At 48.4% G+C, this 19,417-nt stretch overlaps 1 protein-coding gene across 1 annotated transcript in view; it reads right to left on the reverse strand.

The window, feature by feature from the left end:
• Nucleotides 1-19,417, reverse strand: part of LOC135221310 (5-oxoprolinase-like) — a 709,982-nt gene that overhangs the window by 430,063 nt on the left and 260,502 nt on the right. Inside the window, exon 5 of the mRNA XM_064259114.1 lies at nt 1,546-1,662. Within this exon, the coding sequence (XP_064115184.1) occupies nt 1,546-1,662 (117 nt within the window). The remainder of the gene's footprint in view (nt 1-1,545; nt 1,663-19,417) is intronic.

The following is a 19,417-nucleotide window of genomic DNA, read 5'->3' on the forward strand; positions in this document are numbered from 1 at the left end:
ATAATTTAAGCTGACCTTAATAGGGCAGTGCATAATTTTAGCTTAAAAGATGGTAAATGATAAAGACTGCAAGTTTGACAGTTTGTTATCCCACTCTGTAATTCAAGCAGCAACCTTGACAAGATAGTCAATTTACTGAAAGATTAACAACTGTGTTTTTAGACTGTAAGTTTAGTAATAGCCAAAGATGGTTGCTATCTTTTTTTTAAATGTTTTCTTTCAACATATGTAACTTTCTTCTTTAATTGTATGTATTAGTATACTGTAATCACCTGAAGAGACCTGCTGGTCTTGAAACTTGAGTGAAATTTAACATCCTGAATAGATCTTTGAAAACACAACTGGATTTTCATGTATTCTTCTAGTACAACAGTGTGAATATTAAATTTATCATGCCATCATTCTTTCTCAGCAAAACATGGATTGTTATGGCACTTGTGGCATGATATTGTTCCTCTAACTATGTTGTAGTGATTATAGAAGAGTACCTTGAGATCACGATAACTTCATGGGAATTTGAATAACTTCATCACCAGACTTTTGTTAATCCTCATCAAATAAACCTACTAAATGTTATCTTCTTGCAGACTAAAGCCCATGAGCTGTTGTGGTGGCCTGTGGCTACGTTGTCATAAGAAATTCCAATGTTCATCTGTCCTCCATCCAGCCCAACTACACCTGCCACCTACCATTTAAATGAAATATGGAAATCCTGAACACTGATGTTCAGAAAACTTCCAAAATCATAGGAATCTCTGGAAGCTGCAGACCAGTAAGCAGACAAAGTAAGTGGTTCAGTTATGTTCCAGGAACCAGGGTAATTGCACCTGATCTTTTACTTCTACAGTGGAACAAGGTGTCTAGGATTTTGTGCAATGCATAAAAATAGGCTATGTTAGAGTAACAGGTTTATGGTAAAACTAAAACTTTCAATGGTAAAATCAGCACCACAAACTTTCAATAATACGTATTCAGAATCAGTAAATACATAAAGCATAATAAAAGCAAGGCAATAAAATTGAAAGTACATCAAACAGAGGGTAATTAATAATTCCTTTATCTTCCTACAGATCCCAATCACATACAATTGATTACAACTTTTACTAATCTTTATTTGACCTACAAGAAAAGAATGTATATGATATGATGGCATATACATTCTATAATAACATATTTAGGGTCAACATTCCAATGACACAAAAACCAACTATGATAAACAGTGGACTTATTGGTTTACTCTTGCTAAAACAACCATCTTTAACCAATAACCAATCTGCAAAAGATTTGAAGTCCATAACCTCCATTATCTAAACACAGTACATACTACAAAGGGCATCATTGTTGATACACTTTACTATGGTTATTCTTTAATGACATCTAGTCCTAATGTATAAAAACAGTTGAGTTATATATAATTTTTGGCAACTAATAACCCACTTTTACTTAGGTTCAGATGCACAGGCAAATTATTCCCTTCTCATAAGGATTAAAAGAATGCTTTAATATATGAAATGTTTAACCTGAAGTTCTAACATCAAGGCATACCTGTGTCAATGCTCTAATTGGACGGCACATTGCTTCATTTGCAACCTTTATGAATCCCATTGCAACTTCTTCAACACTTAGGTTGGTTTTGTCCTTATTTTTACCAAACGAGTTGACCTGAAAATTACACAATTAACAATAATATAATTCAAAATAAAATTATATAGTGTGCAAATGTCAAAAAATAAAATTTTCAGTAATCTATATTTTACATACTTACTATCACATAAGAAGTACACAATATCACAATTTTTTAAAGTAAATTCTATTTTTCCTAACTATACAAACCTGAGGTCCTCTACATAAAGAATTACTATTCAGCGCCTGCTAGACCGGTCGTAAGATTTAATAACAAGGTAGTTCGGCAGTAACTGCTTGTCCGATGGTCAGGAGTCCCGCCCGACTGGATGATAACATTCCACTTTGCTTTATGCCCAGGGGTGGCATGAGGTGGGACTATATGTAAAGGATCTCAAGTTTGTATAGTTAGGAAAAATACAATTTACAAAAATTGTGATTTGTTCCAACACGCTATACAAACCATCGGTCCTTTACATAAGGAAGACTCACTTATTGGTGTGAGGAATCTGAATCTTGTGAACAGACAGGTGTTCGCCCAACCTGGGTTCCCTCCCTGGTCGTAAGAGCAAAGGGGAGGAACAGAGCCTCTGTCCAACTGATCGGAGTGAGAACTGCAGGATCAGCGGCCAGACCTCTGGACTAATTCATAAGAGGGAGGTATGCATACTTCTTATTAATAGCAAGCAAGAAGTTATGTCATAAGTAAGAAGCTAAATATAAAGCATTGGGTTTGTCTCTTACTGTTGTCCGCTTCCCCCCTTGCTAGGGATGGGACGGATAAGCGCTTCTATCCCTAATTAAAGAGATAGAATGGAGCTCAGTTAATTAGTTTACCTGCACCGTCGTCCTGTCCAGCATGTGACGACCGCTACCCTCTGCCTGCAGGGAAAGGGAAGAAAAGAGAAAAAAAGGAGCCAGTCACACACTCATTCATTCTCCATTCATGTGATATCACGAGGACGAGATGCTACCTTGTCTTGTTAAAGGAGCAGCCACCACAGGTCCCAAAGAAAAAGTGTCTAAGGACCTATGGGCAATATCCCGAAGGTAGAAGGAGGTGAAGGTGGTCAGGGTTGGACCACATCCCTGCCTTCAGCACCTGTGCAACAGACAAGTTCTTGCGGAATGCAACGGTTGGATCAATACCTCTAACTTTGTGGGCTCTCAGATGAAAGGTACAGATGTCAGCACTCCTCCCAGAGTCATATGCTTTCCTGATCACCTCACAAAGCCAGAAAGAAACAGTGTTCTTGGACACTTCTTTCTTGGTCACCCCGGTGCTAACGAAGAGGTGTCAACACTCAGGCATGAGGTGTCGAGTTTTCTTCAGATAGCGCCGTGGCACTCTAACAGGACAAAGCAGCTTCTCTTCCATATCATTACCAGTGAAGTCCCCTAGGGAGGGGATTGTGAAGGACTCGAACCTGGCGTCAGGGACCGAAGGGTTCTGAGTCTTCACTACGAAATCTGGGGCAAAATCGAGTGTAACTGATCCCCATCCCCTCGAGTGTTTGACATCGAAGGAAAGAATGTGAAGTTCTACTCTCTTCGCCGATGCCAGGGCCAGCAGAAAGATAGTCTTGATGGTTAGATCCCTGTCTGACGACTCCCGGAGAGGCTCGTAGGGTCTACGAGTCAAACTCCTTAAGACAAGTCACATCCCACCCCGGGGGCCTGAGTTCCCTGGGTGGGCAAGACCTCTCGAAGCTCCTCATTAGGAGAAATATTTCCATGGAGGAGGAAATATCAACTCCTCGCAGCTTAAGGACTAGGGCCAGGGCGGCTCTGTACCCTTGACTGCAGAGACAGAGAGGAGCTTCTCTCGGCGAAGAAAGATGAGGAAATCCGCTACCTACTAAAGAGTGGCTACGACACCAACCACAGAAGACAGACCACTTTCCCTGGTATACTGCTGAAGAGGACTGTCTGAGGTATTCAGCCATCTCTGTTGCTGCTCGGCGAGAAAAGCCTCTCGCTCACAAGAGATGGTGGATAACCACCAGCCATGAAGACACAGGGAATGTACTTCTGGTGGTACCGTGCTACATGTGGTTGACACAGCAGGTTGGGCCATGGGGGAATTTCTCGCAGTGCCTCCAAAAGAGGAGCCAGCAGGGTCGGCAGGCCATTTGGGTGCCATCAGAATCATCCGAAGATTGCTGGTGACCTGGTGATCCCCTTGCGAATCAGGCAGAATGGAGGAAAGGCATCAACTATGAGGTTGTCCCACGGATGTTGGAACGCGTCCTCTGCAGCTGCCCATGGGTTTGGCACAATTAAGAAGAAAACCTGAAGTTTTCTGTTGTGCCGGGTGGCAAACAGATCCACTACTGGACACCCCCACAGGTTGAAAAGACTTTCCACCATGTCTAAATGAAGACACCACTGTCCCCATCACCTGATTCTGGCAGCTGAACTTGTCTGCCACTACATTCCTCTTGCCTGGAATTTATCTGGCTGACAGCTCTACCGAGTGAGCTACAGCCCACTCGTGCACCTGCATCATCAACTGGTGCAACGGGAGGGACACTAGGCCCCCGTTTGTTGACGTATGCCACTACAGTGGTGTTGTCGCTCATCAACAATACTGAATGTCCCATCAATCGTTCCCAGAATTTTTGGAGCACAAGAAACGCTGCCTTAAGTTCCAGGAAGTTGATGTGAAGGTGCCTCTCGTGATGGTTCTACACTTCTGCAACCAGCAACTCTTCCAGGTGTGTGTCCCAACCCTCAGTCGATGCGTCTGAGAACAGAAGCATCCCCGGAGGGGGAGTGCGCATTGGCACTCCTATTAAGAGGTTCCTATCGTCTAGCCACCAAGCCAGATCCTCCCTTACTTCCTCCGTGAGAGGAACCAGGAAGGACTGTGGATCCCGCGCCTGTGACCAGCACTCCTTTAGTCTCCATTGAAGAGACCGCAAGTGAAGACGCCCGTGAGGGAATAACTTCTCTAGTGACGACAGGTGACCGATCACAACTTGCCACTGCTGAGCTGACTGTTCCTGTCGTGACAGGAATCATCTAGCTGCCTCCCTGACCTGCTGATCCACGAGTCTGTGGGGAAGACTCGTGCTGCTACTGTATCGATAAGCATGCCCAGGTACGTTATCCTCTGCTTGGGTTCGAGATCTGATTTCTCGACATTTACCACAATCCCCAGACCGCGGCAGAAGTCGAGGAGTTGATCTCTGTCGTGTAGCAACTGGAAGCGAGAGCTCACCAGGACCAGCCAATCGTCGAGATAGCTCATCAGACGTATCCCGACTGAATAAGCCCAAGCCGACACCAGAGTGCCCTGAATTGGTACACAGTCCCATTGAGGATAAAGCGAAGGTACTTCCTGGAGGACTGATGGAAGGGTATTAGTAAATACCCATCCTTCAGGTCCACCGAAAGCAGGAAATCGTTCTCCCTGATGGAATTGAGCACTGAGCGTGCTGTTTCCATCGTGAACTGAGTCTGGCGAACGAAACGGTTCAAGGGGGAGAGATCCATCACCGGTCTCCAGGCCCCCGTAGACTTCTCCACCAGGAAAAGTCGGCTGTAGAACCCCGGTGACTGATCTCGCCTGATCTCCACAGCTCCTTTGCTCAGCATGGTCTGTACTTCTTGAGTCAGTGCTAGGTCCCTGGCAGAACCGGGGATGTACGTTTGAAGGTGGACCGGGTGTGAGGTGAGAGATGGCCTCGACTCGAAGGGCAGTAGATATCCCTCCTGAAGGACATCCACTACCCAAGTCTCGGCTCCGTAGCGCTGCCAAGTTGCCCAATGGCTCACCAGGCACCCCTCACTTCTGGCAGCAGGTGAGGGGGAACACCGTCCCTAGCATCTCCCTCTCTTCGTCTTCCGCTTAACCCCTTTCCCGGGAGAGAAGGAGGCTTAAAGAGGAGGGCTGACGCTCACCTCTCGAAGCAAAAGAGGAAGGCTGGGTCTTTCCTCGCGCTACCCTCGATGTTGCTGATGTCTCGGGAGCGGAGGAAGTTCTAGCTAAGCTTCGAGGCTTAGCCGCAGTTGAATGAGACTGTCCAGAAGTCTTCGCAACTGCCTAGTGTACTAAGTGGTCGCTGTCCACAGCTCTCTGCTTTTCCACCGCATCGTCCACCATCTCTCTGGAGAAGAGAGGAGGAACCCAGCAACAGTGCATTAAGCAGACCCAATGTTACTGTGTGACTGGCCACCCTGGTTACGCAAATCAGGACTGCGTCCCTTCTCAAAACCAGGTTGGCCCACAGGTTGGCCATCTGGTGGGCGAGGTAGGAGATGGCCCTACCTCCAGACTGGCAGAGTCTCCTGAACGCAGTCTTCCCCAGGAACTATAGCTCCCGAGGAGGCTGCTACTCTGGATACTGTGAGGGACCACAGATCCAGCCAGGAGACAGCCTGGAAAGCTACCATGGCAGTGGATTCCAGGGCCGATGCCTCTTGCTCCGAGAACCAGAGGTTCTCTGACAGGTTCTCTGACAGCAGGTGTTGAAGAGGCACTCCCGGAGTTAGGTGAGCTAACTCCGGATCACCCTGCTTGGTCAGCAACGGGTCTGTTGAAGGCACATAGAAACGCTGCTGACGAGGCAGAGGGGGAAGCAGCTTGTCTGACCTACTGGCCTTGAGTGAAGCCTCTTGTCCGGAGACAAGGGCGTTCACTTGGTCCAGCACTCCGTCGACCAATTAAGACCGGGGTAGCCCCACCGTTGCTCTGGGTTCCTTCTTAGGACCCCAGAATGACTCTCAGAGGGAGCAACCACTGATCCTTCCCCGAGGTCGTTGTGCTGACGAATCAGAGCAATAACCTCTGCAAAGGACCTCTGTATCTTGGGGGTGATTGCATCCTGAGGCGATGGACTGTCAGATCCATCCAGGACAATCACTTCCTGAGGCATTCTTCCTTCAGGAGGAAGAACCTCGCCAGACCCCATGTGGTCTCCTCCAACCACTTGACCGTATGATCTGTTTGGTCCTAAGACTGAACCAGGCTCATAGGCTCTCATGGCCAGACTGTAAGGAGTGCACTCCTCACTGTCACTCCTGTTCGCCTCGCTCCTCCCAGTGTAGCCCGAGGAGGTTGAAGGGACAGGTGAAGAAGACCTCGCGCTCCTACCCTGCCTACCAGCAGAACCGATAGGCTGGGAGGACTGGAGGCGATCGCCAGCCCGTGTTGTGATCAAGCTACAGGTTTGGACCAGCGGTCTCCCTGCAGAGAAGTGCTGGACCGAGGATAGTAGCATTGGTCTCATGCGTCAAGGGAGCTGCTACCAGCCGTGCGAGCCATCCAGTCCCGCTGATGGGAGCGACGGTCGGGTGACTGGTAGCGTCCACTAATGTGGTGAGAGCGAGCACCGTCCTCACAACGCGCCATGGTCCCAGAAGCAGCCGAAGCTGTTCCTCGTGACTGGGGGGACCTCTTCACAGCCTCGATACGTGAACGGTCTAGTGGGACTGTCACGTCAACCCTGGGTACCGGACGATCGCTCGTTCGCCGGTCTGGCGAGAGTCACCTGAGCGACTCTCACCATCCTTCCACTCCGTGCCTGGGTCCTGACTGAGTGTATTCAGCTGTCTGGACCTTGGCTGCACAGTTACCCGTAGGTGACCGTACACTCAGTGACACTCGCGAGTGAGTGGCTGAAACGGTTCCTGGTCCGGAGGTGGAACCTCTGGAGCCAAAAGCAGAGGTACCAGCGGTGGCTGGTACCTCCACAGTCCCAGTCTTCTTCTTCCCTGAGGAAGGAGAGACGGGCCCCATTCCCAGAGGAACAGGAGGACCAGCAGAAGACCCACCTGTCTCACCGGAGTGAGACAGAGCCTTAGAAGTCTCTGTGTGTGACTTCTTTGGGAGGGGGGGGGGTGAGGCCACCTTCTTCTTCCTCGGCTGGGGGGCCTTGGAAGTTGAAGGGGAAGAGGCAGCAGAAGACAACAACGAAGACGAAGATGAAGAAGACAACAACGACACATACCTCTTCTTGGACTTCTTCTTCACCAACTTCCTCAGGACAACTGATAGGTCTCCCATCCAGGCTGGAGCTGGGACAATTGCGGTGGCAACGGGGCCCAGCTCCACCTGGCCGGAAGGACCTGCAGGAGCGGCAGCACTTCCATGGGCAGGAACAGGGGCAGCACATACGGTGACGGCCACAGGTGGACGATCTAGGGGAGAGCTCTTCGGGCACTTAAAAGTCAGGGGGAGGAGTGAGGACAGCAAAACCAGGTAGAGGGGGTACAAACTCCCTCTTGGCCACGTAAGGCAATGGAGCCTGCACCGCAGCCGTGGGGGTGACCATAGTCACATACTGGGTGTATACCAAGTGAAGAGGAGCTGCATAACCCGGGGTCGACACTGTTGTAGTCGTCCTCATCTCCACCCCGTGAGTGACTGGGGCTGCAGCTAGATGATGGAGGAGCCCCTGAATACACAGAGTGCCCGGAAGACTCAGTGAGCACCACACCTGCTGATGGTCCCCACCCACAGAGGCAGACACATCTGAGGAAGCAACAGTCGGGTTAGTGGGGGTGGGGGGGTTGTGTTCACTCAGCAGGGGAAGGATCCCCCCTGAATGGACAGAAGACCCCAAGTACAACTCAAGGTCAGGATGTTGCCCTCCCTCCTCTGCACTCAACAGATCGAGTGAAGAGGAGGAGAGAGACATGTCCCCCGAAGGGGAGAGAGCCATATGCGGGAGCTGACAAGGGGGGAGAAAAGACGACGATGTATCTGTTACCAGAGGTGTCGAGGGAGAGCTTTCTGATGACATCTTAGCAGCTTTACGCGGCTTCTTCCTCATCTCGTATAGCTCCCACTGCTCCTCCGACCAAGAGACACAACAATCACGTTATAATACGAGAACATTCACACCTTCGGCACCATGTGCACAGGGCATGAAGGTCCACGTCACTAGACCGAAAAGCCCCACACTTTTGGCTTCCCACTCCAGGGCACACTCTCTGGGCCTCCCACTCCAGGGCTTCTCCAAATCGTGGGACTGCATGATGTCCAGCGATGCAATCCACAACAAAAAATTAATAAAGTACTTACAATTCAACACACAAGTATACAAGAAACAAGTTGAAAGTCAAGAAATTGTCAACAACCTCACGACAGAGGCGGGCAGAGGCGAACACACGTCTTCACCCGACAGGGGTCGAAAGCAAAGTGGAATGTTTACATCCAGTCGGGCAGGACCCGACCATCAGACAAGCAGTTACTGCCAAACTACCTTGTTATTAAATCTTACAACCGGTCCAGCTGCCGCTGATAGTAATTCCTTACATAAAGTAATGATGGTTTGTATAACATGTTGTAACAAGTTAGTTTTTCTGTGACACCACAATCGTTGAAATGACTAAGGTTATCACTAACATAAAATTCCATTGGAGACATCTTTTAAACAATCTTGTAGTCCTTATTCTTAATAACTTAATATTTTTAGTGTTCACAGCTTTGAGGTGAAACTTCTCGCAAGAATCAGAAAGAAACACCCTTTTTTGCTTTTCATACTAAGAACTATCCACTGTTAAAATATCTAAGGTCACTGGCACTCAAAAGACTTTGGAAAAGTAAAATTCAATGTAAAACCCACTCAAATAAAACATGACAAATTTTAAAAATAATTTACATTTCTTACAACTAACAACCCTGCAGTCTTAACATAAGGATAAATCTTCTAGTGCCAGCAGGAAACCGGTAAAAAATTCAATAGAATTGTATATAAAGGAACTGATGGCATCTGTCCTCTGTCACGAGTTAGGTGGAACAGCCATCAACCCAAACTGGGCCTCGTGACATCTCAGTTATTATTCCAAACCAGGTTAAATTGTCAGAGGGGTGGTTAGAGATGGGCCTTAAATGTTATGACCGCCAGTTTGTTAATTATGAAAAATACAAATCATTTTTTAAACACTTAATTTATTCATACTCAGAACAAACCTGGGGTCTTAACATCAGGATAGACTTACTCTTTGTGGAAGGTAAGTATTATTAACCAACTACACTTTTAATCATACTAGGTCCTTCTTTTTGTATAAGATGAGACAAATTTTTATAATCAATCTGTATTTGTCATAGCTAACAAACCTGAGGTCTTAACAATAGGATAATCTTCTTGTGCCAGCTGGAAACCAGTTAAAAATAATTAAAGATTGTACAGCAAGGAATCCATGGTATCTGGCAACTCATGAGTATATGAGGTGGAAGCTGGTCACCGACCAGGCATAGAACCTTGTGATGCCCTAGTCTTTCCTCCAACCCAGGAAAAGAGAGAGAGGCAGCTAGAGGTGGATAGCAAACATTAAGACCTCAGGTTTGTTAGCTATGAAAAATACAAATTGATTAAAAATTTGTCATTTGTTCATATGCGGAACAAACCCTGGGTCTTAACGATAGGATAGACTTATACTTAGAGGGAGGAACAAGTACCCTAAACTGGCTGGGAGTTAATCTACCTGGCCACCCTTCCTTGAAGAACGAGTTCTAAAGAAGGGGGCCCAAGCCCGTGAGAGAATAGACAATTGGATATGTAAAAACTCACCCATCTGGGTTGAAACACAATGATATACTATGGTCAGACTCATTGCATTCAGGGACAAAAGAAAACACTGCCTGCTCAAGCAACAAACCACATACAGGCAGTCAGTCCCTGGTAAATGGCAGGGGTTCCGTTCTTGGCGGGGTGCTGATAAGCGAAAACTGCCATTAACCGAAACATGTTATTGTTATAATACAATTAAGTTTGTTCATACTTACCTGGCAGATATATATATAGCTGTATTCTCCGAAGTCCGACAGAATTTCAAAACTCGCGGCACACGCAGTGGGCGGCCAGGTGGTAGTACCCATTCCCGCCGCTGGGAGGCGGATATCAGGAACCATTCCCATTTTCTATTCATATTTTATCAGTGCCACTGTCTCCTGAGGGGAGGTGGGTGGGCACTTAATTATATATATCTGCCAGGTAAGTATGAACAAACTTAATTGTATTATAACAATAACATTTTGTTCATGAAACTTACTTGGCAGATATATATATAGCTGAATCCCACCTTCGGATGGTGGGAAGAGACAGAATAGGATTTGTAGGAAACTTAAATTAAGTAGATGATATACACCTTGGTTCCTCACCTGTTAGCAAAGTAGACTCTGTGATTACTGTCACTTCAGCCTGCTTGTGCTTAATCAGAGTTGCCAGCCAGGTGGAGACCTGTAGTGCTGGTGCGCTCTGGATGCTCTGTCAACGGGGACGTGACCTCAATGTGACAAGAGCATAGAGCCATACAAATGAGGGCAACGAAGCAACTGACCACCACCTGACCAACTATCCAAGACCCCCTAAACACTAAGCTAAGAGATGGGAGGTCTTCACCAAAGCCTCACCACAACCAAAAAACACAACAACTAAAAACTAACCTAAACCTAACTAAGGGATAGGGAGAGAGCTACCTTCAGCCCCCAAGACTGTGTCTGCAGAAACGTATGGCCCAAGAGAACAACAGTCCTCGTATATCGTTCTCACATCTCTCAAGTAGTGTGAGGCGAATACTGAATTGCTCCTCCAAAAGGTGGCGTCAAGGATGTCCTTGATCGACATGTTTCTTTGGAAGGCAAGCGAGGTTGCGACAGCTCTGACCTTGTGAGCTTTCACTCGCAAGAGGCTCAAATCGATCTGTGTGGAAGACGAATGAGCCTCTTTAATGACATCCCTCAGAAAGAACGCCAAAGCGTTCTTGGATAATGGTATATCGGGTCGTTTAACCGAACACCAGAGATTATCTGAGGGACCTCGTACTTCTTTAGTCTTGTGGACATATAACTCTCTCAGGTTCTTGGCCCACAAGGCTTGTCATACCCTTGATTTCAAAGCTCCTTGGCCAAAGGGTTCGATGGGTTTTCATTTCTTTGCTAAGAAAGTGGACTCAAAGAAGCAGACAGCATTGTCCCCTTTGAAGCCCACTCTCTTACAAATGGCCTGAATTTCGCTAACTCTCTTCGCCGTCGCCAGAGCAGTTAGGAAAAGAGCCTTCTTAGTCAAGTTCCTAAGAGACGCTTCATGAAGAGGTTCGAAAGGACTCGACATTAACAGTCTAAGGACTAAATCCAAGTTCCAAGAAGGAGGCCTCGCCTGAGGTATCTTGGATGTCTCAAATGATCTCAGGAGATCGTGAAGATCCCTGTTATCAGACAGGTCTAGTCCTCTGTGTCTGAAGACTGCCGACAGCATACTCTTATATCCCTTGATGGTCGGGACAGCCAGCTTCTGTACATTTCTTAAAAATAGCAGGAAATCGGCTATCTGGCTCACAGAGGTAGTGGAAGAGGAAATTCCCTCCTTTCTACACCATGCCCTGAAGGAAGCCCACTTCGACTGGTAAACAGCTCTCGAGGACGTTCTCCTAGCATTGGCGATCGCCTTTGCAGCTGCTTTAGAAAAACCTCTCGCTCTGGCCAGCTTTTCGATAGTCTGAACGCAGTCAGACCCAGAGCGGAGAGGTTTCGGTGATATCTTGCGAAGTGGGGCTGTCTGAGTAGATCTTTCCTCCAGGGCAATGTCCTCGGAAAGTCTATGATGAATGACATTACCTCCGTGAACCATTCTTTCGCGGGCCACATCGGGGCGATCAGGGTCAACCTCGTCCCCTCCGATGCCGCGAACTTCCTTACTACTTCCCCCCCCCATGATCTTGAATGGCGGGAAGGCATACAAGTCCAGGTTCGTCCAGTCCCAGAGCAGAGCGTCTATCGCGACTGCTCCCGGATCCAGCACAGGAGAGCAATAAAGAGGCAACCTCTTTGTTCTCGACGTCGCAAATAGGTCGACTAACGGACACCCCCACAGTCTCCAGAGCTCTCGAAACAGACGTCCTGGGTGCAACGTTCCATTCGTCAGCAGGATCTGATCTTGTTGCTGAGAAGGTCTGCTCTGACGTTCTGGACTCCTGCGATAAATCTCGTCAGGATCCTTATCCGTCTCGCATCTGCCCACAGCAGAATCTCCCTCGCTAAATAAAAAAGAGGACGGGAGTGTGTACCTCCCTGCTTCTTTAGGTACGCAAGGGCTGTGGTGTTGTCCTTGAGTTGACTTGGACTACTTTCTCTGCAACCTTTTGTTGGAAGAACTGTAGCGCCAGAAAAACCGCCGCTAGTTCCTTTACATTGATGTGCCAGGACACCTGTTCCCCCCTCCAGGTGCCTGACACTTCCTCCCCTCCCAGTGTTGCTCCCCATCCCGACACCGAGGCGTCGGAAAACAACACTAGGTCTGGGCTCAGAAGCTTTAGGGACCACCCCTCTCGAAACTTCCGAGGATCTAACCACCATCTTAGATGGTTCTTCACCGATTTGGTGATTAAAAGGATCGCATTCAGATCCTCTCTGACTCTCCATTCGTCTGCTAAGAAAAACTGGAGAGGTCTGAGGTGTAGTCTTCCCAGGGAAACAAACTTTTCCAGCGAGGAAATGGTTCCCAGCAGACTCATCCATTCCCTCGCCGAGCAAGCTTCCTTCCCCAGGAAGGCCGAAACTCTCTCTAAGCCTTGCAGCTGTCGTTCCTGGGACGGAAACGCTCGAAAAGCCACTGAATCCATCTGAATCCCCAGATACACGATGGACTGTGTTGGGGTCAGATGCGACTTTTCGAGGTTGACCAGAAGTCTCAGGGACTTCGCCAAGGCCAAAGTGAAGTGAAGGTCCTTCAGACACCTTTCTTCTGACGATGCTCTGATCAGCCAATCGTCGAGATACAGGGACACTCTTATTCCTGCAGAATGTAACCATCTCGCTACGTTCTTCATGAGCATGGTAAATACCATCGGAGCCGTGCTTAAACCGAAACAAAGGGCTCGGAATTGCCAAACTTTGTCCCTTAGCATAAACCTCAGAAACTTTCTTGAAAGAGGGTGGATAGGCACGTGAAAGTATGCGTCCTGTAGGTCCAAGGACACCATCCAGTCGCCCGGTCTTAAGGCTCCTAGAACCGACTGAGGTGTTTCCATCTTGAATTTTTTCTTTTCTACGAAAAGATTCAGGCTGCTTACGTCCAAGACTGGACGCCACCCCGACGACTGCTTTGGTACCAGGAAAAGTCTGTTGTAGTATCCTGGTGACCCCAGGTCTAAGACCTGCTCCACCGCTCTTTTCATGATCATTTGATCCAAAAGATCTAAAAGAACCTGATGTTTCTCCCCTTGATACGACGGGGAAAGATCTCTGGGAGTCGTAGAAGGGAGGAGGAGGGTCCACAAAGGGGATCTTGTACCCTGTTCTTTCCACTATCTTGAGGGACCACGCATCTGTATCTCTCTCTCTCCACGCACCCGCAAAGAACTTTAGCCTGGCTCCGACAGGCATCTGAAGGACTTTCTTCTCACTTAGAGGATTTAGGTTTGAAGGAACCTCTTCCTCTTGCAAGTCCTCTCCCTCGAGGAGCAGCTCTCGAGGGAGGAGCGCTACGAAAGGGTTTAACCTTCCTAGGAGGTCGTCCAGACGACGACGTGGTAGGGACTGCGGGACGTCTTGAAGACTGGGCCAAGAGATTCTCTTGTAGGCTCACTGCCAGGTCCCTTACCATAGCCTGGGGGAAGAGATGGCTCGAAAGAGGTGCAAAGAGAAGCTCTGCTTTCTGCGATGCAGAAACAGACCTCGCTGTAAAATTGCAGAAAAGCGCTCTCTTCTTGAGGAAAGCAGTGCCGAAATGAGACACTAACTCTTCCGAACCATCCCTGACGGCCTTGTCCATGCATGACAACACATTGGACAGCTCCCCCAGACTCAAAGAATCAGGACTCCTAGATTGAAGATCCAGGACTCCTAGGCACCAGTCTAGGAAGTTAAAGACTTCCAGAGTCTTTCATGTGATGGTCGATCTCCGTTGGTGTCCATGAAATCTTAGCGGACGATAAAAGGGATCTCTTCTGGGCGTCTACCAGACTAGCAAAGTCCCCTTGGGAAGAAGACGGGATCTTAACTCCTACTTCAGCTTTGGTCTCATACCAAATGCCGCCTTTCCCACTGAGTCTTGAAGGAGGAAGGGCGAAAGTCGACTTGCCCTGATCCTTCCGACGTTCCATCCAATCCTGCAATTTCTTGAATGCTCTCTTAGTGGACAAGGAAGTCTTCATCTCCACCACTTCCGAAACCTTGCCCGACTTCGAAGACGAAAACTGAGAGGGAGGAGACTTAGGAGCTGCAGGCTGGAACTTCTCACCAAACAAAGAACGTAACAGACGAACCAGCACCTTGTAGTCGGAAACTGACGAAACTGACGGCTGTTCTTCCTCCACTGAGTCCGCCGGACTACTAAGCTCTCCTTCCTCCCGCAGAGGCAAAGGAGATTGAACCTCTGGAGAGGGCGTGCGCCCAACGGGTCTAGCCTTCAACAAAGGCTTTCGAGGATGACTAATATCAGCCTCTTCAAAGCGACCGACCTTCTGTCGATCTTTAGAGCTCGAACCACGAAGAGCGTCCTGACCGCGCTGCGCGTCAAGAGAGGTTACTCTTAGTCTCTCTCGAGGAGCGTCCTTACGTTTCACGCTCAAGCGTCCAGCTTTCGCTTTCAAAGCGTCCTTCTGAGCGCTCTCGAAAGCCTTCTCCACAGGCAAAGCGTCAAGCAAAACATCCCGACGAGCGTCTTCAAAAGCGTCCTGCCGAGCGTCTTCAAAAGCGTCCTCCAAGGCGTCCTGTCGAGCGTCCTCAAAGGCGTGACTGACGTGCGGGCGGAGACAGAGACGAACGAGGAGACGGAGAAGGAGACTGCCTCGTCCTCTTGACAGGAGCATGTCTAGCGTCCTTCCTTCGTTTAGGCTCAACTGCTGCTGGGCGAGTCTTCCGAGCCATTAAGGCCGACAATTGGTCTTGAAGCGACGCAAGAATACTCTTCGTAGGTGAAGAACCGAGAGGAGGTGAAGGGCTGCGCCTGCGAGAAGACGAGGGGCGGGGGGACGCCTCCCCTTCCTTCTCAAAGGTACAGCAACCTGCCTCTCCGAGGCGCGAGAGAAGCGCTTCTCAGCGTCGTCCTCTGACGACGTCCTACCTCTCTTCTGTGGAGGAAACGCGTCATACGACGCAGGCGAAGACCGCAACGAGAGCGGAGAGAGGGGACGTAAAGTGTCCTCCCTAGGAAAAGTCCTTTTCAACGGATGCGAGTCACTCCGAGCGCTCCACCCCTTGCGCGGGGAGGGCGCCTCGGAGGACGAAAAACAGTCCTTAAGGATGCGAGCCTGAGCACGCTCCTTGGCAGCCTGGGAAGTAGCAACAGGTCCTGCCGAAGGGACGCCAGATCGGTGGGGAGCCCCCGTAAAACCCTCTTGCGGCTTTCGACATGCCCACTCCCTGAGTTCTGGGAGTCCGACAGAGGTCTAGACCTAGAGGCATTATGGGGCCGATCTGACGCCCCCTCCACAACACTAGGGGCACGATCACACACTTTACTCGAGCCGTTTTCAAGGGCCAACACTTTGGACTCTAGAGTGCGTAATGACTCTAGAATCAGAGAAAGGGCATTACCTTCTCCAGACACAGAACTAGGGCCCTCAGGCAACAACACAGGATTAGGTGAAGCAAATTCTACTGGTGTTAAAATAGGAGAAATGTTACTTCCCTTACCTTTCGTAGAACCGCTCTTGGAGGAAGACCTCCTGATCCTATCGCGCTCCAACTTACGCCGATAGGATTCATACACCTTCCATTCATCCTCAGTCAAACTTTTGCATTCAATGCAACGATCAACCAGCAAACAAACATGCCCCCTACACCCCATACATACTGTGTGGGGGTCTACCGATGATTTCGGTAGCCTCACCTTGCAATCACTTCTCACACACACTCTGAAGCTCACTGAACTTGATCCCGACATCACGTTCATAGAAAAGCCAATCCAAAATCCAAAAACAGTCCACTATCGCGTATGCCAATCCAACAATCCAGAGTCAAAACCAAAAGTCAATCCAGATACTTATAACGAGTCAAAATCCAAAAATCCTGGGCGGAGGTCTGTAAACAGGTGTTTACCGACCGGCGACAGAAAAAAATATGAATAGAAAATGGGAATGGTTCCTGATATCCGCCTCCCAGCGGCGGGAATGGGTACTACCACCTGGCCGCCCACTGCGTGTGCCGCGAGTTTTGAAATTCTGTCGGACTTCGGAGAATACAGCTATATATATATCTGCCAAGTAAGTTTCATGAACAAATTGGCAATTTATGGCACTTACGGTACCAAGTTTTGGTTAATGGTGCCTTTGTTAGGTATATTATGGCGCCATAACTATTATCAGTACTTTATGGCGCCAATAACCAAAACTCGGCCCTTACGGCACCATAAATCACTGATTATTCAGCGCCATAAAACTGGATCACCATTAACCGAAACTGCCTTTCAGCCACAGAGGTTTGTTACGACTCTTCACTCCCCTTGCTAGAGAGAAGTCTTTGGTACTGAATAGCAGATTTGTCTATTGCAGCGTCACAACACAAAAACCACTACCAGTATGACCACCCTACTCACCTGTATCAGACCAGTTCCAGCATATGACGTGTCTATTTTTCAACCAGCCTGTAGGAAGAAGAAAGGAAAAAAAAAAAGGAAACAGGCCAGCCAACTCACGCATTCTCTATTCCACACAATCATCTTAGGTAAGATAAAAACCGTCCTGCCAGGGACGCTGGCTGAATTACACAACTTGTTGGGCAGCCACCATCAGACCGAAGGAAAAAGTTTCCAAAGACCTGTGGGCAATGTTCTTTAGGTAAAAGGAAGTGAACATGGACTGACGTAGCCAAGAACCAGCGTTCAAAATCCTATGAACCGACAAGTATTTCTTAAAGGCCAGAGAGGAACTTATACCTCTGATGTCATGTGCTCTAGGCTGCAGACTCAATGACAGAACTAGAAAGTGAGGAGTAAGCTGGTTTAATCACCTCACGTAACCAGAATGAAATTGTGTTCTTGGACACCTCCCTTCTGGACTGGCCAGTGCTAACAGAAAGTCTACAGCACCTAGGTCTTAGGCAACGAGTACTTTTCAGATAGCATCTCAGTGCTCTGACGGGGCAAAGCAAGAGTTCTTGCGTACTGTTGTCCACAAAGTCATTCAGTGAGGGAATGGAAAATGAGGCAAATCTGTCATCGTGCACTGAGGGATTCTGGATCTTAGCCACGAATTCCGGGACAAACTTGAAAGCCAGAGACCCCCACCCCTGGTGTGTTTAACATCGTAACTTGGGCCATGAAGCTTCCCAACTCTTTATGAAGAAGCCAAGACCAACAAGAAAACTGTCTTTAGAGTCAGATCCTTGTCTGATGATTGGCGTAGAGGTTCAAAAGGAGCTTGAGTGAGACTTTTCTGGACAAGAGAAAGATCCCACACAAGAGGCTGAGTTCCCTTGGTGAACAGGATTCTTAAAAACTCCTGAACAACAAGACTTCCAAGGATGCAGAAATGTCTAAGCCTTTCAGGTGCAACACCAAGCCCAAGGCCACTCTGAAGCCTCTGATAGTTGAAACAGAAAGACCTTTCTCATCCCTGAGGAAGATCAGAAAATCTGCTATCCGCTGAACAGAAGCTCTGAGTAGTGAGAAACCTGGTCGACGACACCAATCACAATAGACTGCCCATTTCCCCTGATAGACTGCTGACAAAGATTTCCCAAGATAGTTGGACATCCATCCTGCAGCCTTTAGAGAAAAATCTCTCGCTCTCAGAAGATACTTGATAGTCTCCGGCTGTTAAGAGAGAGGGCCTCTACCGACTGGTGAAACCTTTCCATGTGAGGCTGGCAAAGGAGTTAACGCCAAGGGGGAAACTCTCTTGGAACCTCTGACAGAAGAGATAGAGGGTCTGGGAACCACTCTGCTTGAGGCCACAGAGGAGCCACCAAGATCATCCTGAGATTTTGAGAACTTATTACTCTGTTCAATACTTGATGGATTAGGCAAACAGAGGGAATGCGTATACCTTGAGATTGTCCCAAGGATGCTGTAAGGAACCAGGACCACTGAACAGTAAACCTCTAGCTTGCTGGCCACCACATTCCTTCCCTACCCGTGGCAAAAGAGAGGGGACGCTCTTGCTGTCCTGACTTTGGCTGTGAAGAGGACCGAGGGGCCCTCACAGAAGTTGAACGCTTGGGCGACGTGACAGGAAAAGACCGTCTTGCCTGCCGTTGCAGACGGGGAGGAGGACAAGAACAAACCTCCGACTTAGACACTGCCTATGTACTAGCCTATCCTTAGTAACCGCTAACTGTTGGTCAATCACATCTTCCAATCGAGTTCTTGGGTCTTCTTGTGAGCAACACTTCCATGATCTTGAATAAGTACGCGTAAGGGAAAGATATGGCCGTGTAAGGGAGAGACACGGCTGTGAACCAAAGTTGGGTAAGCACTCTTCTCATATGCAACACTTCCATGATCAACAACACATACAATTGGGAGGGAGACATGGCCACTTATAGAAGACAGCAAAGCACTCCTCTCACTCTCAACCTTTCCATGGTCATGAACACGTACGCGTAAGGGAGAAACATGGCCGTGTAGGGAAGTTGGTGATGCACTCCTCCCACTCGCAGACAACGACACCAACGTCTGACTTGATGGCGAGGGGGAGAGGGAGAAGAAGAGGCAGAAGGAGATGGGGTGAGCTTCCTCCCTCTATGAAGTCTCTTGCTAGGAGGTGGAGGGGATGAATCATTCCTTCTACGACTCTTCTTGCCAGAGAGAACAGAAAACCTCTCTCGAAAAACTGTCTAGCCTCTCAAACTTAGCCTGAAAAAAGTCTCCAATGGCTCAGTGAGTGGAAACGATGGTGTCAT

The sequence above is a fragment of the Macrobrachium nipponense genome, chromosome 2 (assembly GCF_015104395.2).
Source record: "Macrobrachium nipponense isolate FS-2020 chromosome 2, ASM1510439v2, whole genome shotgun sequence".
Taxonomy (NCBI): Eukaryota; Metazoa; Arthropoda; class Malacostraca; order Decapoda; family Palaemonidae; genus Macrobrachium; species Macrobrachium nipponense.